The 24,361-nt window shown below is 38.6% G+C and overlaps 1 protein-coding gene and 1 long non-coding RNA gene across 2 annotated transcripts in view; both read right to left on the bottom strand.

Moving 5' to 3' along the window:
• PTPN21 (protein tyrosine phosphatase, non-receptor type 21) overlaps nucleotides 1–16,422 on the bottom strand; it is a 33,267-nt gene extending 16,845 nt beyond the window's left edge. The window contains exons 1-6 of the mRNA XM_026044700.1: nucleotides 16,179–16,422; nucleotides 6,729–6,898; nucleotides 4,628–4,725; nucleotides 1,866–1,933; nucleotides 1,318–1,388; nucleotides 337–424 (exon numbers count right to left, since the gene is read on the bottom strand). Coding sequence (XP_025900485.1) covers nucleotides 337–424; nucleotides 1,318–1,388; nucleotides 1,866–1,933; nucleotides 4,628–4,725; nucleotides 6,729–6,898; nucleotides 16,179–16,358 — 675 coding nt within the window. The 5' untranslated portion in view covers nucleotides 16,359–16,422. The remainder of the gene's footprint in view (nucleotides 1–336; nucleotides 425–1,317; nucleotides 1,389–1,865; nucleotides 1,934–4,627; nucleotides 4,726–6,728; nucleotides 6,899–16,178) is intronic.
• On the bottom strand, nucleotides 16,423–23,637 carry LOC112951928. Its single transcript, XR_003250300.1, has 4 exons — nucleotides 23,609–23,637; nucleotides 23,448–23,523; nucleotides 22,022–22,265; nucleotides 16,423–16,550 (listed from the first exon to the last, which is right to left on the bottom strand). It is a non-coding gene; the product is annotated as an uncharacterized LOC112951928 (long non-coding RNA).
• Nucleotides 23,638–24,361: the final 724 nt, after the last annotated feature.

Genomic DNA, 24,361 nt, shown 5'->3' with positions numbered 1-24,361 from the left:
TATATTAAGAAAATAGTTCTGGGAAATAAAATATCAGTGGCAATTCAAAAGTAATACTAAGGTTATAATCCAGCTAAACATATAGTGTTTGCTCCTTATTACTAAAGCACATAGATCCAAGTCAACACAGCAACCTTCATATTGAAAAATCCCAGTAAAGTTGCACAGTTACACTAGAGATGCAATTCTGTATCAGGCCCAGACATTTGATATTTAATTTTCAAAATCTGGGGGAGAGAAGAGGGTGTCTTATTCTTTTTTTTTCCTTAAAGACAGGCAGCAACTTCTTTTAAACAGCTACAAAGCAACTAAGACAAAGCTCAAAGCTCTGCTTACCTTTGCAGGATAGCTCTCTTCACCATAGCCCTCCATTCTCTCCACTTCTTGCATATACAGCATTTCTGCATCAGGAGGAGTAAGGCCTCTGCAAATGAGAACAGCAATCAGCTAACCACTGTCAATAAGAAAAAATCCTCTGTTTTACTCTGAATGACACAGCTAAAGTTTGACAAACATCCTCAAAACATCCAGGCAACCATTAAATCCTACTGATTTCCTTTCATACCAATGGCTAGTATATTTCTCTGATTCTTCACACTCTGATCTAATAATTTCTTTCTCATTCCTAAATCTAAGAATATTCTTCAATGACATTTATCTGTTCCTTCACGTTTTCCTAATCCTATCCAAATGAGTTCTTCTTTGCTGAATTTTAAGGACACAACCATGTTATGTCAGCATTTCAAATAAAAATGGCTTGAATTTTTTAAGTTTTATTCTAAAACAGCACAACAAGACATCAACATTGTAGTCACAAACACTTTCCCCCAATTAACCTTAATTAAACTTAATTTTAACTTTCCTCTAACTTTCTGCCATGGAAAGCTACCTATTTTAGCTGCCTTTTACTCAGATGATAAGCATCCTGACATGGTGACTGTCACTATGTTTCTAGAAAGCAGAGCACCTGCCAGTGTTTTCTTACAGGAAACACCGTTACTAGTGTCACAACTTCAAGCTATAAACAAGTTCTAGAAACATTATACAGGTGAAGTTGCAGTATCTATTTACGTCCCACATTCCTACTTTTTAATCAGTACTTTTTCCTTTATTCTAAGATATCATTAGTTTTAGTCTCCTTTCACTTTCATCTGGAAAAAAAAAAACCCACTACTTGATTTTAATGAAACTGCATCTGTGCAAAATTCATTTAAATAGCAGGCAAAGTTAGTCTAGTTGCCTTCTGAGATTCCCAACTTGCTGAGTTACTGCAGCAATCTTGCCAGAAGTAAGCAATAAAGCACTTTAGAAATGTACCTGTACTTTTGATGTAGCAAGGCAACTTTCTGTGTTGCTTCTTCCAGTATCTTTTCTTCTTGTAGCCAGCCCTTAGGATAAGATAGCATTTATAGAAAGTATTACCAAAAAAAAAAAAAAAAATACAAAATAATACAGTGACAGTATCTCTACCTAGAGCAAACAGCCCTCCACTTGAGGCTTGGAGCTCAGATGGAGAAAGATGTGTCTACCTTCTTCATACAAACCAAAACAAAATGCACAAACACCAGAGTTTTGGAGTGATTCTACTCACTATCCCATCTGCATCTCAACATTCTTTATAACATAGGGAAAAAAAAATCTTGCACTTTCTTTGCTTCTGTACAATATAAGTCATTGTATCTCAATCCAATCTCAGAGAAAACCTTTGTTAAATTTCATGATTTTGGGAACAGTAAGCTAGAATGGACCATCAAGTTTTTAATAATCACTTGATTTGTCAATCTTGTATTGACTTAAGGACATGAGGAGGGGTCTTCAAACTGCAACTTGTTCAATAATATCAAAAAAATTAGTTGAACACTTACCACTGGAAACAAGGCAAATCTTTGTAGAAACTCCTGAGATTCATACTGATCATAGTCTCCAAAATCAGCTAAAGATAATGACCAAAAAAAAAAAAGTCTTGGATTCAGACCTTTGTAACAAAATGATTCAACAGATTAGTAACAATGGGATGTCCAAGAAACAAATCTCCATCTATGGTCGAAAGTAGAACAAGTGAACAAACCAAACAGTAATGTTTTCGAAGACAAACAGTAGAAACTCATCCTACCTTTACCATGTTCAGAAAAAAAAATAATAAACCTCTTGTGGATGGGAAAGGAGGAAGAAATATTAAAACAAAGTGCAGCTTCAATTTCCTTTTTTAAAAAAACACTGAATCACAAAATGGTTGAGGTTGAAAGGAGCCTCTGGAGATCATGTAGCCCAGCCACCTGCTCTGAGCTGGGTCAAGCAAAGTCGCTGTGCATGGTGGCCGTGTTTGCTGTGGGCTGGGTCCAGCCAGGTTTGGCATAGAGATGGTAGAGACTTTACCACTACTTTGGGTAAGTTGTTCCACTGACCGATAAACCTCATGATAAAAAACTTCTGTATTATGTTCCAATGGAATTTCCTATTTTTCAATTTATGTCCATTGCCTCTTAGCCCATCCCTGAGCACACTGAGTAGAGTCTCGCTCCATCTTTTTCTCTTATGAGACACTTAACTACACGCAGCCATATTTGCAATAAAGAACTGACGGACTGCTCTAACTTACAGCATAATTCAAACACTTGATAGGAAGAGCTGCAGCATCCTGGACATTGGCTGCTTCCCATCATGTCTTCCTAGGCCCCCTGTGCCAAGACATGTGCAAGTCAAACTCGAAGACTCAAAGATATGTTCTGAATGGACTCAGTAGAAGTTTAGAATCTCTGTCACGCCAAAAAAAAAAGAGTCTCCAAAAATTTGTCTCTTTATCTGTTTCCAGGAAAAAAAAAGTAGCCAGTTTGTCAAGGAGGAAGAAAAAAACAGTCTAAACCAGAAAAATTATATACCAGTCCCACAAGAGAAAGCGCCTTCAGGGACCACAGTTCTACAGGACAGTTGTTTCAAAGCATATAGACACAATCCTCAGGTACAAAGATACTATTTATGTAGACTGGAGATCACTATAATAGACACATTTAGGAAGCAAATTCTATCAAGCATTAACAAGTATATAATAAGTTACTCATGATTAAAAGGGAGGGCTTGTGCCATGCTAGACTAATGCTGCACTTGAGATAAAAGTGTTTCGAATTAGTTCAGAAATTATGGTAAAATATGTCTCGTGGGAGAGAGACACGTAATCAGTTCACTCAAAAGAGCAAACAATTGTCCCTTCTTTTTCATTTGTAAAAAATAAATAATCTACCTGTCATAAGATACTTCTATCAAAGTGCATTCATTTGAAGCTGTGCTTATTCTGAGTTATTTTTTCACTGCGCTACCAACACATAGAGTAGTTCTCTGAAAGAGGAATGTAAAGTTGAAGGATAAATATTTTCCATCTGGAAAGAAGATTATATTGAAGGATTCCTATAAACAACTTAGCAGAGACACATTTATACTCTCCGAAGATAGGAAAACAATGAAGCAAGATTTGTCAGTTGAAAACTATTAAATCTTGGCTTGGATTAAACAAAAATACTGTAATATAAACAAGGGACTAATATTATTCACCCTGTTACTTTAATAGATAATAAAATATAATCTTTAATACAATACCACCTACATATTTAATACTACCTACATATTTATTTTTATACAATACTACATATACATAATTAATTGAAAATAAAAAAGGAAAAAAATGCTAAGTTGTATGTACTGCAAATGATTTAGGTTCCTTTTGATTTTGGCAGCCTGACAATTCCTGTTATTTATATTGGAGTGGCATCCACAGTGAAGCAATAAACACAAAACCACAAAAACAAAGCTGCTGCCATCCAGACACACAAAACAGAATTGTTTTCTTTCAAATTGATATTTTGTGAGATTTAAGACCAAAAAACATATTAGCAGGAAGCATTGGACATGATCAGGCAGATTGAGGACTGGTGACTTTCTGTGCATCCCACCCCATTTGATGTCCATGGGAAAAATAATAGATGGAAATTAGGGAAGTGCAGCTTCAGTCGGGATGTGAACGCAGGAATGGTTAACAGCCTTGTGGATTAACTTATCTTTGGTGTTAGGGTATTTGAGAGAAAAAATGGAGATGTAAGCACCATTTTACAGTCACATTTGCTTATTTATTAAAATATGCCATCTTCTCTTCTTATTGTGTGAGAAGTCTTCATTAGCACAAGCAACAAATGAAAGGTCTGCTCATCTAAGAATAGGACTTTAAGCCCTCGTCTCCAAAGGAATTCAGATATCTAATTCAAACCCAACTTCTGGAAAGAAGCACTAGGAGCCAGGTATGGCACTGAAGACTGCACATGGGTACTAGCAAGTTCTGGGCCACTCACTCCTCTGCCCCTCAAGCCCATACACTGAGTAACGTTGCTCTAAGGAGCAAGCCTTTCACAAACTGCTCAACTCTCAGCTCTGTAACATCAATATTTTTAAGGCTGCTAATTTAAAAGAAAAATGTGTTCTGTAGAAACAGAGTGCATACTTGAATGCAAGTATGTCTTGCCTTTTTCATTACAGCAAGGAGAGAGGTGCTTATTTTAGAACAAACAGAAAACATGCACTTACATATACCACTGAATTTCCATCTGCAACATTAGCTACTTGGCATAATTGCCTTACTTACCTTGAACAGCTAACCCAGCCAGATGTATTGCTTGCTCCAGTGTGCAAGGAATGTTGCCCTCCAAGATATCTTTCTTTAATTGCAAATAATACTGATACCTACACGGAAAAAAAAAAAAAAAAAAAGAAGCTAATACTGCTGGCATCTTAATTTCAAGACAGGTCAGACAAAGGTGGTTGCACGTCCTATTCCTCTCAACTTTCCCCACTCTGGGCAGAAGGTTCCTCATTCTTCAGGCCCCTCATTTCACTGTCGTTCTTAACTCTTTCCTTACCTTAAGCATCACTATGTCAGAATCAAATCCTCCTACTTCTTCCAACAAAGAATCTCTACAAGTTCTACTGACCCAATATACTACAAATATAATCCATCTTCAGTTCTTTATTTTTCTGTCTCTCTCCTTAACATCCTCACAGTCTCTTCATTGCAAAATTCAGTTTGGTGCTGCTGTATTGCTATGTTACTTCCAATAAATCTAACCTTGCACATCCCCACAAGCACTCTAATGACCTTCATTTCTGCATGATAACTTTTGAGTATTCTGTTCTTACTTATAAGGCATCACATTTCTTTCCTTCTTTCATCTGACCTAAGTCACCTCTTGTATGTGGCCAACACTAACAGGTCCTTTTGCCCAAAATTTCAACCACTATTTTCATGAATTCTACACCATAGCATTATCTCATTATAATGTAAAGATCGTCTCTTTGCCTTGGCTCTTATATTTCCTGATTTACTAAAGTATGTTTAAGACATACTCATTTATATTGAAAATGGATGAAAAAAAACCCACAGATTTATCTGAAACTAATCCAGACTACTGTAAATCAAAGCAAGTGTCATCCCTTAGGACCTGAATGCAAGGCTGGCACATAAATTCCGTTTTTCTGCATAGCGGTATACTAGAAAATTTCAGTACTCAGTGGAACATACTATTTATCTTGCTCTAATCCTTCCTATTATACCAACTAGCAGAGAATATGAAACAAAGCTTCATTAAAATGTCACAAGACACACTTTTTGAGCTAGTAAAATTCCCGAGAGGAATGTCCAACACTTCAGAGCTTTCCTAGAGAAAACAATCCTACTAACTACATGCAAATCAAAAACTAAAGGCATCAGGCATTGAGCAATGCATTACAGTACCAACATCTAACAAAAGGCATATCTCCACCAAAACCTTTCACACCAGAGTAAATAGGAATGGTATTCCTTAAGGTATTTTAGCTCTGGGATCTATAAAGGCACATAATCACAGAATAATTTAGCAAGGGAAAGAGCTTGTGTGTGTGTGTGTGCGTCATAGTCCAGCTCCCCTCTCAAAGCAGGACCAATCTGAAGTTACTGGCTTAAATGGGCTAATTGGCATAAGAAGATATTTCTGAAATAGCAAAATTCATAAACTAATTACACTTTCTGTCTTTTCTTAACAATTAAAGCCATAATTGCATAATAATGAAATCTATAACTGTAAAAGTTAAGACATTAGAAGAAGCCAATGGGTTCTTAAGGGTTATATAAGAATAACTGGCTAGTATGCATGTTCAGTGTAGCTTTTTTCCCCACGGTTACAAACACCAGAACCCCAAAGCAACAGTGCAAGTGGATGAACGATATCAAAGCTAACACCCCTCTTCTATATTCAGTGAAATATAAAAATCACAAACTGAGGCTTGGCCAACAGTCTGCCTAAGTGCTCAATCAGAATCAGGAAATACTGAAAAGAAAATAAATAAAAGCTTATTTTAGTAAAATCCACAAGTGATCAGTAATTTGCAGAAAGATATGAATCTTCCCTCCCCCTCCAAAATGGCAGAAAGGAGCTAAAATAATAATTACAAGTCTGATCACGCAAGTGTATCTGAAAACTGAGAACAGGTTTGAATAGATTCCTAAGACAAGAAACTTAATTCATTGCTTAGTTTATTGCGTATTCTAAATAGTCAAAAGGGAAACACACTCATATTTTAAACATAACTTCTGCCTAAAGGAGTAATTTCCATTTCTATACAGACAAGGCAGGAGATGCAGACAGTTTTGAAGTAAACTATACATCTTAGAATGGCAAAACCAAAATTACATACACATGTGTGTAGCTTACCTGGTAATCTCCTGCTGAAGCTGAGAAACAGTAGGCACATAGAACACTACCCCAAAGTACACAGTGGGCTCCAAGGCATATTTGTCCAGCTGCTTTTTCAGAGGCTTGTCCAAATCTACCCATCTGCGTTGATTCTGCTTATTATAATACCACAGACTGAAGTAAGTAATCTGAAAAAGAAAAAAGGCATTCAATGATAATAATTCAATAAAACTATATATAATATGTATTACAAAAAATTAAAGAAAATAAATTGTGTGGAAGTCTTGCTACCTAGAAATAAAAGTGTTAAAACACTGTTTAAGGCATTAGGATTTTAGATTGAAAACTCAAAGAAATGGAAACCAATATTAAATCTATTTTAACAACAAAACCAGACATTACTTTCAGGTAAACATTCCACCCATCCCATCCCTAAAATACACATAGACTGCTTATTTACAAACAGTTCCCAGTCCTGATGAGACATCCCACAGACACTAGCAGTAAGCATTCATGTTTCATGACAGGAAAACATGTAATGAGGAGGCAAATAGAATAAAGACACTGGGCTGTAGGAAAAAGGATTATGGCTTGGTTGAGGGACTCACGGGCAGGATTTCATGGCCCTTCACGCTGCAGGAAAGCAGGAGAGCTGGTCAATCAATGACAAACTCAGTAAAGAACAAGAATGGTTCATGTAATTGAGGAAGAAAATGAACAGGCCCAGTAGCAAGCCAGCTGGTGTGAACAGGCAAGTCTAGACTAGCAAAAATCCAGCAAGGAGGTGCACATCGGGACAGGCAACAAAGTAAGTCCCAGGCACGTTAAGCCAGAAACAGGCCAAACCTCAGCCAGAGCTGAACCTAGCAAGGAATGTGAAGGGTAGCAAGAAGACTTCTACAGGTACATCAGTAACAAAAGAAAATTCAAGCAGCTTTGCTGGGTCTGAAGAAGAGCAGACTGAGAGTGGGAATCTAATAGAAGTTTCTACTGCCTAACACAGGATTACACAGAACATGGAGGCAGATTCCTGGGAGACAAGTTGGTCAAAAATTGCATCACAAGATAATCCAACTAGACAGAAAGAAGAAACAAAAAAAGTGACAGAATTAAGCAAAGATAAGCCCTACAAGGCTGACAGATACCCAACCCTGATGACTTTCAAAATTTGACTTGAAAAAAAATCCTAAGCAACACAATCTAACTTTGATTAAACAACACACTTTAGGAAGGAGACTGGACTGCACAACTTTAGAAGTCCATTTTTTTTTTCTGTGATCATGATACAGCTCTACAATCAAACTGCAGAGCACTCACACAATTAAATTTCTCCACTAGGTTTAAACTGATTAAAGCTGGCTCTTGACACACTTGCTTTATTCAATTCTGGTCTGTCAAATAGATTTAGAGTGGAAAATATTAATTTCATTATCACTGCAAAATGAGAAACCATACTAAGAATATTTTCAGTTGGGAGAAGGAGATATGGGAATGTTATGAAGCAGTACTTATGTGTGCAGCCATTTATATGGGCATTCTCTAAGCCTTTGCTATTATTAGCAGAAACACCAGGTCTTCAGCTCAGCACTTTTCTTTATACAATTATATCTTCAAATATTTTTAACTTATAGAAAGTATCAAGGATATTTTCCTTGATATTCAAAGATATCAAGGACAAAGGCTTATAAGACAAATATCACGATTTTTTAACTTCAGTGTTTGTGAATTGGATTCGGAATAAATTTTCTTTCTAATACATAAAATATTTCCTGTTATCATACCTAGACTTCAAGGCCCATTCTCTGTCCTCTCACCAGCAGACATTATTCAGAAATTAGGGACACAAAAGCCAATGTCTAGCATTAAATTCAGAATAGTATATATTCCATAAATGCATCTTCTCCAGCAGAAACTGGGAAATGAAAGCCAGTTCTAAGGCTTAATATTCATTTAACATTTAGCAAATGCTTCTAAAATCTACTGGCAAAATATACTTCTTGGTCCTTCTCTAGTTAAGCATCAAAACCGTTTAAAATTACTTTTCTCATTGCTTAAAAGAATTCTTAAAAAAAAATCTTTACAGTCCAATCGGCTTTTATTTCTGCACATCAGCCCCTAAGCATAACATAGAATCTCCATGATCCTCAAAGATACTGCTGAGACAGGATCAGAGGATTCCTTCAGATATTAAGGTTTACAACAACAGTAGAGCAGAAACTCCACTAAGAATTAATTGTTACATTCATTGCAACACCATACACTGCAAAAAGATGAAAGATACCAAATGATTATCCACCACAATCCATCCTTCACACTACCTGAGCTTGCAAAGAAAAGGTGCTCTTGTCACTGTGCTTGCCTAGCCCACCTGCACAAGTCAACTAATCTGTCCATACTCCATGAGCAACCTGCAAAAGAGACCGAGCTGGGCTCTTAAAGCTGAGGGTAGCAGCTACAGAACCATAGAAAGATGCTATTGTAATGGAAAGATTACTATATAGATATCATGCAAATAGTTTTGGAATCAACCACATATGGATGGGGGAATCTCCAATGAACCATGTGAATAACTTTCATCTGCAAGTTCAGGGAAATCTGCTTAAGCCTCAAAAACCCAGCGATTTCTAACATAAAAGTAAAGAGAAGGAACAGAGACTAGACTGCCAGCATTGCAGACTCTATGAAGCAAACTCTGACTCTACACGCTTAAGTCTAAACTGAACATGTAACCTGTTTTTAAGGAATGATCACACATGCTGGTCAGTTTTGTTAACAGAGATCACTTTTTCTCATCTAAGCACAGAACTGAGTTGTTATCGGCACTACAGATTAATAAAAATATTTCCACATTTTAAAATATTATCTGCAATTCAGAACACCTTTAAAGAAGGTTTTTGTGACTTAGTATGTTCCCTTACAAATTCTTCCAGTATGAATCATCGTAAATAAATAAAAGCCAAACAAAATAGTATGGACCAAAGCTGTCTCCTAACTTATATGTAAACCTTTCCCTTGACTTCAAGGGCAGAATTTGATCCTGTGAGTTTTAGAGGAGCTTATGCACCCTGGAATATGCATGCTGATTAAAATAGAATCCATTTTTATTCATTGCTAAAACATTTTATTATTAGCAGTACAGGACACCACCCAATTTAAAAAAAGTCATGACATAACTCCTAAAATATGTTAAGCTGTTAAGATTAACACTGTTTTGAGGCTTGTTTGTTTTAGTGACTTATTCACCACCTAACCCCTTTGAAGAAATTCAAATATAAATAAAAGGAATTTATAACTTCAGCACAATTACCTTCTATCCAGTTTCCTTGCCATTACAGGAAGAAATAATATGGATTTTATAGGAGACTTCAAGAGCTATCCAGATTGCAAAAACGACAGAAGGCTGTCACAGTATCACGAGTCCTGTGGGAAGGCAGGGATGTTGTCCACTACTCTCAGGCCAATGCCACCCTTCCTCAGAGCAATTCAGGATGAGCACCACATATTTACCTTACTGGAGATTATTTATTGTATATTTTCAAATGATATACAGGAAAAACAGAATGGTCATTTTTCAGTCTTAAGAAGGGACAAGGGTGGTATCTTACTGTGGTATCCATGTCCTACAGGCAGGGTAGGAGGATGGAGGGACCCTTCCTCCATCATACAGGGACATACAGGGAGGATGGAGACAGACTCTTCTCAAAGTGCACATTGCAGAGATGAGAAGCAGGGGACACAACTTGCAACACAGGAAACTCCAAGTAGGTCAGAAAAAATAATTCACAAGGTGGCTAGCCTAAGAACAGCGCAGATAGCCCAGGAAAGCTGCACAATCTCCATCCTTGGAGATGCTCAAAGCTTGACTGGGCAATCCCTGAGCTACCTCCCTCAGGCTGGGCCTCCTCTGCACCCCACATGCACTGCAACCAGACAAGCTCCAGAGGTCCCTTCCAGCCCAAGCTATCGTGTGTCCCCCACCACTGTGTGTCCCCAGAACGGGGCGTGACAAGGAGAACATCATACTGAAAATGTCGCAGACACAAATAAAATATATTATTTTCTAATTATGGTTTAACTCTGAGATTTAAATCTTAAAATTCTCATCAGTTTCTACATTTATTGATCACACGCTGCTATTCACTTCTTTTACAACTTGCAATGGAGATCAATAGCATAGTCCTCCTTCGCTGTACTAACCTGCTTGTATTAATTAGCTATAATTAGTTGCCTTTTTTTTTTTTCCTCCTTATTTGTGGACCAGACTCATCTCTAGTGTAAGTCCACTTTGGCTTTAAGCTAAGCACCATTTATAGAGGTTGAGCATCCTAATTAGAACAACAAAAATGTGTTTTGCACAGTATCACAAGGTCTATCCTAGACATAAATTTTGCTATCTAGAAAAGAAATTCAAAGGACAAATGTAGATACGAGGTATCAAGTGTGCAATCTCACACATAGCACCTGTTTAATAGCACTTGTTAGGATCCCTGACAGTGACTGCTTTCTATTTTTTCCAAAATATAAAGTATCAAGAAAAACAGTGTTCCTTAGATAGGAAGGAAACTTTAACACTGCTGTTTTTTTAAAATCAATCTCTACAGATCCCCAGACTAGGAACAAAAACACACTAGCAGCGTTTTGGAGGTGGGAGGTGAAACACTTTATCATGCAGTCCCTTTAGGCACAGCAGTGTTCAAAGTTTATGAATTACAAACATACTTATCTATTTCCCAGCTAATCTCCATATCCCAAATTACAAATCATACAGAATGCCTAGTAGGTTACGAATAGTCTGGAAAAGAATATTGTTTTCCAAATGTTAATTTGTAATTTGGTGCCTTCTGAATAATGCAATCTGCTATTTGCCTCAAGGATACAGTGACCTGAACAATCATGATTCAAGGCGGTAAGATGAGGAATTAACAGCCGTAAGTTAAAATAACCACCTCACACAGGAATGCACTCAGACTATTTTTTTCCATTTTTTTTTTCTTCTTTTTTTACAAGTACTTAGAAACAAACCAAGCCATAAGACTTTCAAATGACTTGGCTAAACTTTTGTATTCTCCCAAGCAAGGTGGATTTGGAGCTACTCCTCATAGTGCATACACTGCACATAACTCATCAAAACATTATATCTCACTTCTTGACATCGTGCAAAAACATCTCAGTTTTCATTCAGAATGTCCAAAAAGTGGATTGCTTTTTCTCTAAGCTGGGTTACTCTTTTCCACCACTGCCCAAAGCTGCAAGAAGGATGGCCTCACAGATCTCCCTTTGACTCTCATCTTACACAGAAATGACATTGAAGGAAGTGCCACATTCCCATTCCCCAGATTCTGAAATTCTCTGACTGCTTTGCAACTGCAAAAAGCAGAATCATTCAAAGTAGACTAAAAATACTTAGCAATAAACTAATGTATTTGCTTCAAAAATAAAGAAACCCTTTTTTATATTAATATTAAAATCAGTATGAAACTACACAGCAATATGTACACATTCTGACATTAGAAAAATATCTAAATGTTATTTTCAGAATCTGGCCTAACTTAAAAAAAAAATTAAAGAACTTGAGGTCAAAGCTTCCTAATTACCACTAATGCTTTCACAGAAAAATCTTAATCCATTTTGTGCTGCTTGGTGTAATAAACAAGCACAATGAGCATAAGTCTTGTACCCAGCTTTTTTTTCCCCTCTTCAAAAGAGAAAAAACCCCAGTAACTGTATTTAAGACAGCTACTAATTTTCAGCTCTCTAAAATTCTGGCTCCTAAATTACTATAACCAAACACTTGAAATTAACATATGTTTTAGATGGTACTTTTTTCTGGAAAAGCAGTAGCTTTAAATGAATAAGATTAAATACAGATTTGCATTTTTATATACCTCCTGATAAACTTTATAAACTTTTCCTCTCTAATTTTAAGCAAAATTAGGTTTAGAGAGGCAGCCATAACCGTTCTACGATCAGCTCTACTTCCTCTGATATTTCTCTAAGCATTACCCAAGCCTTTATCAAGCTGATAGAAAGCATAAACATAATATGTAAGCTACTCCTCTGACATTACTTGACCCAACTTTTATTTGTCAGTCAATATGTTTGCCAATAGAGATTTTTTTTTCCTTGCTTTAAAACATTTTTTACCCATGTAAACACACATTTACCAACCTACCACACTGAATTTTACTGCTTTTCCTCCAAGGAAGAGCTCTTTAGATTTTAGGGGAAAGCTTTACAGAACAGTTTACAGAACAGAAGCATTTCTAATACACAGCTCCTGGATAACCTTGATCCTTCCTTTTGTGTTCACATCCAAAATAAACACATGAATCCCCATATGCACCACATTGATCCTCTTCACAGAACTTCCCACTCTTTGGATACCATCAACTGTTGCAGTTGAGGCCAACTCTCTACCACACATCTGAAGTCAGACTCTGCTTGTACAAAACAGTAGCAAAATTTGCACCTTCACTCTGGTAAAGCTGCAACGTAAGAAAAGAGAAATAAAAGACGACGCAAGAAGAGAGGCACGTCAGTCTTAACATCTTCTGCCAGACATCCCACATACACCCAGCAGTGGTAACATGTAGAACACTTTTGTATTTTCAAACATCTGATTTGTATCCTCATACCCTAGATGCAAGATGGGCAGAGTATCACACCCTTTCTCCAAGCTGGTTAACAACCCCAGCTCCCAGCATTTTTTCCAAACTTGCAGTACTAGAACATACTACCTTGGCAATAAAGATAGCTCTTCCCATAAATCAAGTCTGGTTATATATCTCACAGGGTAAAAGACAGGCTGTTCTACAAAGGGTAAATAACTTATGTTCTCTCCCTCCCTTGGCTTCTTTCCCCAGTTTCTCATTTTAAGAGAGCTGGATCACATTCCCATTGCTGATGAGTCACATTCTGGGAATACCAGAACATATTCTTGTTTAAATGTATTCATTTTAATTTCTTTTTTTGGGGGTAAGCTTACCATTTAGTAATGGCACTAACAAAACAAAATTAAATTGCCAACACACTTAGTCTTCCTGAACCCTAACTATTAATCCCAACTCATATACAACTTGGAAATGTGGAAAAACAAAATAAAAATTACTTTCTGGTCATAATTCAAAGACTATTCTTTTAAACAAAGTAAAATTTGTTAAAACAATTATCTCAAAAGATGTCACAACATTAAAAATAAGCCATTGCGTCACTAGCCAAATTCAGAAATTATACCCTCCAACACAGAAACAAACATTTATAAATGTTACATCCCATGTTTAAACACCCTGCAAAGGTAGAGTTCCAGCTTATACTTTCTGCAATAAACTTTCCTGAAGTTGCATGGGACTCAAATATCATAACTACATATCCTGTATACTCATATTCAAAATGGATGTTTCAGTTTTCATAAGGGAGCTAAATCTCAGTGTTTAACGCTTTCAGTCCAAACGCATGTGGTTTCAGGGTGCTTAGTGCAGCATCTGCAGAAAGTATTCAGCTTTTCACAGTATCAAGGCCTAATGTTGCTGTTGGCAGATTTAAGCAACATACTGAGCACATTTTTCTCCCTGAAAACTTTGTGCTCAGCAAGCAGTCAGGAATGATCCAGTATCTGCTTGGCAAAAAATGACTATTTAAAGGCAAAACAACATTTTCTGAAGGCAAGCTCTGGAAAGTGATTTATATCCCTACTTTCCATTCCCTTTTATTGCAACACTTTTGCCTGCCAAAATAATCCACACAAGAATGCATGACTGAAGGAATCTGCTCAAAGTTCAATAGTATACTGTCAACTCCCTCACTCTGATATATGACTCCTAATTGAGGGTATTTATTTATTTATTTATTAAAAAAAAGGGGATTTTAGGAGCACAGCTCCAAAGAAAGAGATGATGAAGAGTTACAGGTCAGCACTCCAGAAGACAGAGCCTTTGACTTTTGCAGATCAAATAAATTTAAGTTCTCCACCTACGGTTGACTTATCACTGGTGTTTGAAAGTGGGTAGATTAAATTGACAAACTCCATTTGAACGCAACAGCTGAAATATAAATATATGATATCAGATGTGTGTTGATATAAAGGGTATGTTAAGGCCACGAGAATAATTAGACTTGCTTTGCTAGAAAGAACAAAAAAGGATGAAGTCATAGTGGCTCTCCAAAATTACATTCTTCCAAAATGGTTGCAGGACTGGGAACATCAATTTGTTTGCTCAAATTTAAACAAGGCCGTAAGCAGTTGACAACGAAGATATAACAGTTCCAAAAATCAAAGTTATTAACTAAAGATTATTTTTCTATGACCTCTCTTCTGGTTTGGTCATCTAATATTGGGTTTTCAAGCTGTATTTCAATCTTGTATTCAAAACACCATTGTGTGGTACACCACATAATAGAGCAAAAGTATCTTTCTCATACATACAACTTTAGCCAACCTGTTCTTTTATTACCAGTTTCCACTCTCAACTCTGTCCCAAAATCTGTAACTGTTGTCCCAAACAGCTGAATGACTAGACAGTGAGCTGAAGTGTTAGAAACTCTAGTAGGAAAGGACAGTTTGCACAGGATAAAGAGAATTCAGCCACTGTAACCAAATCCACCTCTGTAGTCAACAAAATTTCAAAAAAGCAATGTTTGCTCATATTGTGGTAATCTATATAGAACTCTATAATTAACATTTCAGAGTTCAACCTTTCAGAACTAATTCATCCAAGAGAGGAGAGTGAGTAAGTGACAAATATGTGGAAGAAGAGAAAAATTTTAAGGAATTCAGAAGAAATGCAAAGCAATCCTGCAAAATATCTTCGGGGGAGGAAAGAAAAACCATCTAGGAGGAGGGAAAAAAAAAAAAAAAGTTATAGAGATGCAGCTAGTACAGACTATGCATCTCCAAGAGGCCAGCCATGACTAAGTGCTTGCTCAGAGATACTCTGCAGATTTGGGGTATCTGAACACGCAAAGCAAATAGTTGGTAAATGGTACATGTGTCTCACTTCATGCTTTAGATTCTTTTCTCAGCATTAATCCTTCCAAAATACATACACACAAATAACCCTTTCTTTATTCAAAATAGCTTGCTGAAGGAAAAATGAACATATAAGTTAAAAGTAACATCAAATCTCCAAGCAACTCTTAATCTGGGTCAGAAAACAGCCTTTTCTTTTCAACATTAAAGCACTTCCAGCATTGTCAGGACTCAAAATGACCACACATGTTGCTTTGGTTGTCATACTAGGCTTCTTTTCACTGCCACTTCTCACATGTCATTCCATCTGGTATTCGCTAACTCTGCGACGTAAGTTTTGTGACTGTTTTGGAATCCAAGTGCCTCTCCAATGAGAACATAAAGACCCAAGTGAAACGCTGAGGAGCTGCTACAGCAAATATTGCCCCAAGTGGTAAGGTTCACACCAGATGTGTAACCTCATAGCAGAGACGAAGCCGCGCTGTCTCCGACCGCTCACTTACCTCCCGCAATTCCAGCCTTTGAGCCACAGCTTCCAGACTTTCCTGGCCTGTGCTTTCCACCGACAGTGTGAACTCCACGAATTCATTGTTGAGCAGCTGGATACGAGCCACCAAGCAGCTCTTGCTGGATACTGTGTAACGTCGAGTTCGTTTCAACTTTAACCCAAAAGGCAGAGGCATCTTCTTTTCCCACAGGGATGGTTAGCAATAAAAAGGTACCACCAGTGGCAGGATGAGGAGGGGCAAGCAGCTGCCTCCTCTCAAAAACACGGAGCTGCGGAGTCTCCAAAGATCAACCAGCACCAGCAGTATCCATTAAAGACAAGCAAGTTTCCCACCAGGAGAGAAGTAGAAGGGGCATCCACTGCAATTCTAGGACGAGGCGAAAGAGAACATGCAAGAATCAGAAACAATCTGAGTGAAGGCGTAGTGGAAGCATGGGGAAACTGCATATAAACAGGTATATTTTTTCTAAATCTAAATAGTCGGCTTCTCCAAAACACTGAGCTCTTATGCATTCAGATAGTAAAATATGCACCAGAGTTTCTGGTTTTTCCACAGACACCACCAGGCTTTGGCAGGTTAATTTTATTCTTCAGTAAGTGAAGAGACCTTAATCAAATGCAACTGAAGTGCTTTAAAAATAAGAAGTATTTCTAAATTGAATCATTATTTAAATGAAAGACCTGTAGAAACCCCATGCATTTGTGAGCAAAACTATTTCATCTAAGAGCAAAACTAGGAACCCAGCATTTTTTTCCAGCGCAGCATGCATTCTCAGCTACTATATGTTGGATTAAATACAGGCTCAAGCCTTACAGAAGATTAAAGGCAAAAAAAAAAAAAAAAAAAAAAAAAAAAAAAAAAAAAAAAAAAAGAGAGAGAGAGAGAGGGTCACGAGCAAGAAGAGATGCATTTTAACTGTTTCCTACCAGTCAATTAAAATCTTTAATTTTTCATGAATTGCAGCTAGTTCACTCCCTATGCTAAGCAGCTATACAACCTTTTGTACAATATTGCCTTCCCCATCAACCTGATGACCAAAGCTTTCTTTTCCTAACTTTTCCCTGAAAATCGGGTTTATTCCAAGGATAGCTACACACTCCTCACCTTCTACAAACACCTTCACCTCTCCTTTCCTAGCAGCTCCCTGACACACAGATTGTAGCCTTTCTTTCCCCACCTTCCCAGGCTTTTCTTGCCGTTCCCTCCCTGGTTTTAGGAAAGCCCTGTTCTGCCTCTTGTTGAATTTCGGCTGCCAGACCAAATGAGGGCACAAGGGACAGGGGCCCGTGTGCGACTCCCTCCCAGCTCCGTTCCCGATTGAAGCCCTCGTGCTGCCTCAGCACCTCTAGCGGTGGCACCACTGCCCCGCCAAACCCTCATTTTTATTTTCTCTTTTATTTTATTTTTCTAATGCTGGTATGCATAAGAAGTCTGTTTTTAAAAAGAATAAATGGATTTCTGAAGAGTCTTCCAGATAGGAAGGGCATTCATATATTCTTTTATCTGTGGAGGAGGGAGGAAAACCAGAGGGACTAGTATTCTTTCCAGTCTCTTAATCAGATACATAAAAAAAGTCCTATACTACTTGTACACATATCTATAAAGTAGTATCATCAAAACAAGGAAACCCTTGAGACTGAATTTTTCCTGCTTGGCTCCATGGGGCTTTCTTTTAAGCATAATGGCAAGGAATAGAGAGAAGCACAAAGAGGCTTAAGGCCTAACTGGGAGGAAGAGGAGGCCAAGTGTCTTTTCTCCTCCAGGACATCTTCACAAACCTGTTCAAAGTGCAGCCATAAGCACATTTCATGTCCATGCTTCCCATAATCTGGAAGCAGTTCTGCCCTTCTGCTATCTCGCTTTCCCCGTCGCCCAGCAGACTGCATCCCTAATCTTATTATCTTATTGATTAATCGCTACTGTTCAAATCAGGAAGGAAATAAAACCACTCCATCTGAACACTGAGATTTTCTCTGAGTGCAGCTGCAGAATAAAAAACAATTGATAGCAACAGTTTTCCCTGAAAAAAAAAAAAATGAGGGATATGCAAGGTCTCCCTTTTTATTACTTTGCACACTGAGCCTCCAAATCCTACCCCAAAGAGCAGCATGCAGGGAATGCTCCACAGCCAGTTTCCTGCCCACTCCCAGCAGAATCTCGCACTGGGTTTATTCCTGGCAGGGAAACTTTTGGCTGACTGACCTTAGCTCACTTCCCCAGGCCTGTTTTCCAACACGTTCTGTGCACAACTGTACTTTTTTTTTTTCTTTTGTTGCTACCGTTATGAGAGAAAACAAATTGAAAACTGCAGACGGAAGCACAGTGCTGCTTTCAATCTCTTTATGTAGAATATTCAACATGGCACAACTTTCACATTCTCAGGTCCCCATGGGACTCTTGGAAAAATATTCAAAAAGCATGGAAAAAATTCACTAATGGTAGCTGACCGGCCAGGTGAAATTTACAGGCAATCTAACATTGACATTTGGCAATTTCAAACCTTCCCAGCTTCTCCATGCATACAGGCACAGAGGAAGACATAGGAAGGAAATTTAAATCACAGTTTTTAAAGGTTAGGTTCTCCTGCTTGCATATTTTGCTCTGCTGATTGTTCCAGAAAATTTTGTTTTAACTCAGTACATGTATGAATTAATTTTCATTATTATTGTGGACCAAAGTTTGGAGAGTAACAGGTATCATTCAGAGACTTTTATAGCTAGCGCTGCATAATTCTTACAAATTGTGCAGTGCTGCTTTTATTCAGCTGCTGTCATTCTGCAGTGAGAGCTGCTTTTGTGTTTGGCTTGTGCATTATTTTAAATGTTTATACATCTAAAAGGCTGTGAAGCTACTTCAGCAAAAGGGAACCATACGGAACTGCCAGGAGTTACATATTGACCGACTCTACAACAACAAGCCTTATTTAGCCAGCCTGGGATTTTCATCCAACAGCTAAAAATGTGTGCTTCAATACAAAGCGGTCAAACTTTGTACATTTATATTTCAACGTAAACATGCACATTTAAAAATGTTATGTTAGAAGTTCTGCAACGTGGCTGTGACTAACAATTACTGAGACCGTGACACCTTCCCTCTTTACCTCTACCTCCCACTTTCCTCTCAATAATTAGTATTTTACTCTACAAAGATTTTAAATGCCATTGGCTGAATGATATCCTGCAAAATAAATTGTAACACAGGAAAGTGCAATAGAGTCTCTATTATTTCAAACACTTAAAATGCATATTTTTTTCAGAGAGATTTGAAAAGCCCCAAAATGAGAACACCCCACCCTCCTCTTGTTTTACCAGTTAATATTTGACTTGACTCTTGGACTAAAAGAGAGCACCAAGTGCATGTACTGAACCTCCCCTATGCCTAAAAACAAAGATGCAAACAGATCTACAGCCTTTACCTTTCAAACAACACATGCTTGAAACGCTTCAACCTTAAAGTACACATCAGAGAAGATCACCCACTAGTTATTTTTCCTAACGCGATGCTTGCTGTTTTCTCATTACCTTTTGCAGCGATCCAAAGGCTCCAAGTCTCCTTTCACATACATGTAGCTGAGAACCCCCCACAGCACGTCGCGAGTTGTTCTCCTGGAGCCATCTCATCTGTATTCCTCGCAAACTGACTTATTGTGCTCCTCTTGCACCAAGCAGCTGCTATCTCGGCTAACCCACCTTCCTCTCAGATCACTCATAATGAAAACATTCCTCACTTCCTGTCTCAAAAAACTTGCTCTGGATATCATTCCACTCGGCGAGGAGCTGGGGGTGGAAGAAAACACTACAGCGAAAGAAACCTGCGGCAGGCAGCTCCTGAGGCAGCCCGTCTCATGCAAGGCTGCGCTGCATGAGAGCAAAATACCTTCTCTGGAATATTTTCAAACCGCACGTCGCTGCGTGGCTCTGTGTGTGTGCATTTAATTTCTGTTCCTGGAGGCGTTCCCCTCGCGCTATCCATGCGGAAGGATACGCTGAAAGAATTAAAGCGAAGGCCCGTATGCTTGTAGCCCATGACCTCAGGGAGCTGGAATGCCTGGCAGCGAGAATGTCAGCAATGAACAGCTGCTCCCCTGGCTGCAGGGGCGGGCCAGAAATAGGGGCTACAACAAATAGCAGGCAATCCTTGCTTTTTTTAATCATATGATCATTTATTTTAAGCCTTTCCAATTCAAGCAAGTCTCTTTAACAAAAAAATCTGTTGGTCTTGTTTTCGTGTGTCTTGGAAATATTTTCAAGGTTTAAGCAGTGTGTGCCGGGCTAAATGCTCTCTGCACATACGTTTTGTCTACAGCCAAAAACAAAAGTCCTCACACAGTTTCATCTGTTAGTAACATACACTGCAATAAAATGCTGACTGAAGACTAATCTTTCAGCCCTCACTCATAAACATGTAAAATTGCCAAAGGCTTCATAGCAATTACATTATTAATAAGAACTGTCTTATCAAGTACTATGTGCATATAATTAAATAAAACTTCAATGCAAAGATCATACAAAGGCCACATCCCAGTCCCACATATATTGAGGCACAAACAAAAAAAATCATCATTGTTGCATGCTATTTGAAATGTAATGGTTTTTCACATTACACGGGCCAGGCAGATGTATATACAAACTTGAACTGGGTCAAGAATGAGGAAAAAATGCTCAAGTGAATGTGTGAATGCTGATTCACACCTGTAAAACTTAGAAAGTGTCTTGGTGATATTAAACACACAGACTGCACATGCTACTGTCTGAGCAGGTCTAACTTGCAGATTGACTATGCAAACAGCAAGTGACTCAGGAGGACACTACTCTCAGCTGAAATATGTAGGGAATATCTGCACTGAAGAATTTTGAATTACTTCACTTAGAAAAGCTTTTCCCATTTTTCTTGCCATAGTTACACTTTTGATGAGCAATCCATACGCCAAGAAAATAACTAAATCAAGGAAATTTTACATTGAGTCAAATAAACTGACTTTTAACTGAGCTAAACTGATCGCCTTTTCTTGTGGTATTGCCTACAGGCCAGAAATATGGTTATTGTCCTCAGAATACTGACCAATAAAATACTCGATGGTTCCAAGTCATAAAGATTTCCTCCTTTTAGGTAAAGGCAACAGAGGAAACTCCTCTTATTGCTAAACAATTCATACTGAAAAACAAGGCCTCAGCTCTCTCATCTGTTATATTTCCCATCCTCAGCCTTGATCACACCCATTTCCTGCCCAGTTCCCTGCCTGGAAGTTGCATTTATTAGAGTTCTCTAATTTTCTATTGTTATCCCTCTCTTTCATTAAGGAAAATGCATCAGCTCAGTACAAAGAGGTAGACCAATATGCTTCTCTAAAACCTACAGTTTTCTCCTTTTGAGTTCAAAAAACCACTTCCTGAAATTCATTTTATTACTGCTGCTTTTGATAACCCCAGTTTGTATCCTAACTTGCTGCTTTTCTTCAGTTTTCCCTTTCTGACTAATATTATGCCCCATCAGCTCTCCTTTATCTGCTTTGTCCCAACTACCAACTCTATGAAACAGTCAGGACAAAGAGGCAAAAGGGGTCCATGAAAACAGAGTGATCTCTGATGCAGATACCTCAATAAGATGCCTATTGCCTTGTTACCTATATTGTGTATTGTGCTTTGGATTCTCTTGTTTGCTTCTGGCCAGCAGTCTCTTGACATGCAGAGCTAGAAACATCTGCAACTTTTGCCATGCTCTTTTCTTTGCGCTTTTGTTGGGAGGTAAAGATTAATGCATGCCCTACAGATGAGTATTGCAGCCCTTCTCCTGCACAGGTGGAAGACTTTCTGCCCTTTGGGTTGAGCAGTACCTACCCACAGCGGAGGATTAGCCTATTTGGATCTTATTGACATCATCTTTCCTTGAACCGTTTTGGTTTCTTTCCACGCTGGTCAAGAGACATGGATGAAGCGGAGTACTTTAGTCAACACGGTGAAGGTTGATACCCATCTTGCTCTGGTTCTGGGAATTATGTCAGGCATCAGGTCTTTACATCAACTAATAAAAAAGACAAAACGCTGGAGAGGATTCAAAAGGTACGCAGAATCAGCCACTCTCCTGAGGGGAAAAAAAAAAAAAAGAAAAAAAAAAAAGCCTAGTATGCCTGTTTCTTTTGCTCATCCTAGTGAAGATTCATCCATTTGTGTTAAAAAAAAAAAAAAAACAATACTAGATAGCCCAGAAATTACTTGTGAAAGACTTACTCTCAAGAAGCTTGAACAAGTCGGGGCCAGAGTGTGTGTGTGGAAATACTGTAATTTACTCACCAGCCCTGCAACATAGTCAATTCAACATAGTCAATTCATGGTCTTTTGTGGAATAAAAAGACAGAATATCTCTGGATTCTGTATGTGATTTTGAAAGCTGTCTTCCTTTCAACAAATTCAGTTTATTTACTACTTCCATATTCTGGCTCAGTATATGAAGCCTCCCTATTCTTTTTTTTTTTTTTTGTGCTAGAAAAATTAGCATACTATGTACCTATTAAGACTGAATTTTCAGATGTTTGCAAGATTAACTTTCACCTATAAGGAGCTATTAACTGCCAAAATAAATTCTACCGAATAAGATAATTATAGTATTTTCCTAGAAAAAAAAAAAATGGCCAGATTTCCTAGCCATAAGGGAGTTCTCAACTTGAAGCAGTGAGCTACAGTTATTATTTACAAAGAATTTATCCTTTCAGATAAGATCCCGTTTTTTTGGAATTCAATTTTTTTATGAGTTTAAGTAAATCCATTTATCAGTTGATTAATTAAAAGTAATTTGTATTTTATTCCTCAATAATTATTTTTCTTGTTCCAATAATGAAAGAATACAACTTATTCAAAATCTTAGCAGTGAAATGCGTCGCTTAGAAGCTAAAATGGAATGTTTTAATTACTCTGCTGCTAGCCGCATTGTAATAACAATACATTTTACGTAAGGTCATGCAGACAGCTCAGATAATTAGCAGTCTAGGCTATTTCTGTATTAGGTTTGGTAAATATTAGGATCTGTGGTACAGAAAGAGATCGCTCTAATAGGGCTATTAACAGCACCACATTTTAGCCAATGCCAGTATGCATTCAAGACTCTATAGCTGTATGCTGAGCTTGCTGTAACACTGCTCCCCACTAAATTGGCACTGCTGTATGAAGGACACTGGTGCAGACCGCAAAGGGTGGGATTCAAATAAGGTTCCTTTTCATCCATGTTATTATTATTCACCCTGTATTTTTGTCCCTCTCCAAACGATACCTTGTGCCTAGGTGAAGACCAGTCCACACGCCAGCTTCTTTCTGCCTAACAAGGAACTTCACCATTTTCCGGGCAGCTGTGAAGAAAACAAGTCATTTCAGAGCTTCTGGGTGATTGTGCTCACATGGGGTGACAAAAGTACAAGGCAATAGGAATTTTACCTTCTAGGAGAGCTGTAGTATCACATAAAGAACTATTTTAATATTTTGCATAATTCTATATATATTTAAAATGTTTAAATCAAGTTTTGTACTTTAAAAAAGTATTAAGCTGGTAGTTGATCTTAAGTTACTCAAATACACTAGTTATTTGCAGGAAGGCAACTTTTACAAAAGCCCTGAAATGCAGAAAACGATAATAAATAAAATTGGAATGCTACACTTGACTAAGGAAAGGATGAAGTATTCTGTACCAAAGTAATTAAAATATCTAAAAGCATTTCCTGACCTTAGGGTCTGACCCCCAAGCAAATAAGCGGCAGCTACCTCGCACCTGCGATGTAAGCCGTACACCTGCGGGGCGGAACAGGCGCCTGAACGGGGTTTTGTGAGCGCCGCCGCGCCTCTAACGGCTCCCAACGGCCGCTAACGGCTCCCAACGGCCCCGCGAGGTCGCGGCAGAGGGGCCGCGGCGGCGGCGCGGCTGCCCGGCAGGGGGCGCCGCAGGGGGAGGCCGGCGCTCGGCGGCGGCGCGGCCTGCGGCGGGAGCGGAGCCGGGCGCGGGGCGCGGGCAACTGCGCGGCCATGGAGATCGGCACCGAGATCAGCCGCAAGATCCGGGTGAGGGAGCAGCGGCCGCTCGCGGTCCCTGGGCCCCGCGCGGCTGCTGCGGCGGCGGCAGCGCGGACGAGGCCTCCCCGGCGCCCCGCAGGCCGAGACCCCTGCCCGCTGCCTGGGCCAGGCCGGGCCGCGGTT

Source organism: Nothoprocta perdicaria, unplaced genomic scaffold (assembly GCF_003342845.1).
Source record: "Nothoprocta perdicaria isolate Ctin4 unplaced genomic scaffold, notPer1 scaffold_379, whole genome shotgun sequence".
Taxonomy (NCBI): domain Eukaryota; kingdom Metazoa; phylum Chordata; class Aves; order Tinamiformes; family Tinamidae; genus Nothoprocta; species Nothoprocta perdicaria.
The sequence above is the reverse complement of the archived record's forward strand: the minus strand, read 5'-3'. Positions and strand labels throughout refer to the sequence as shown.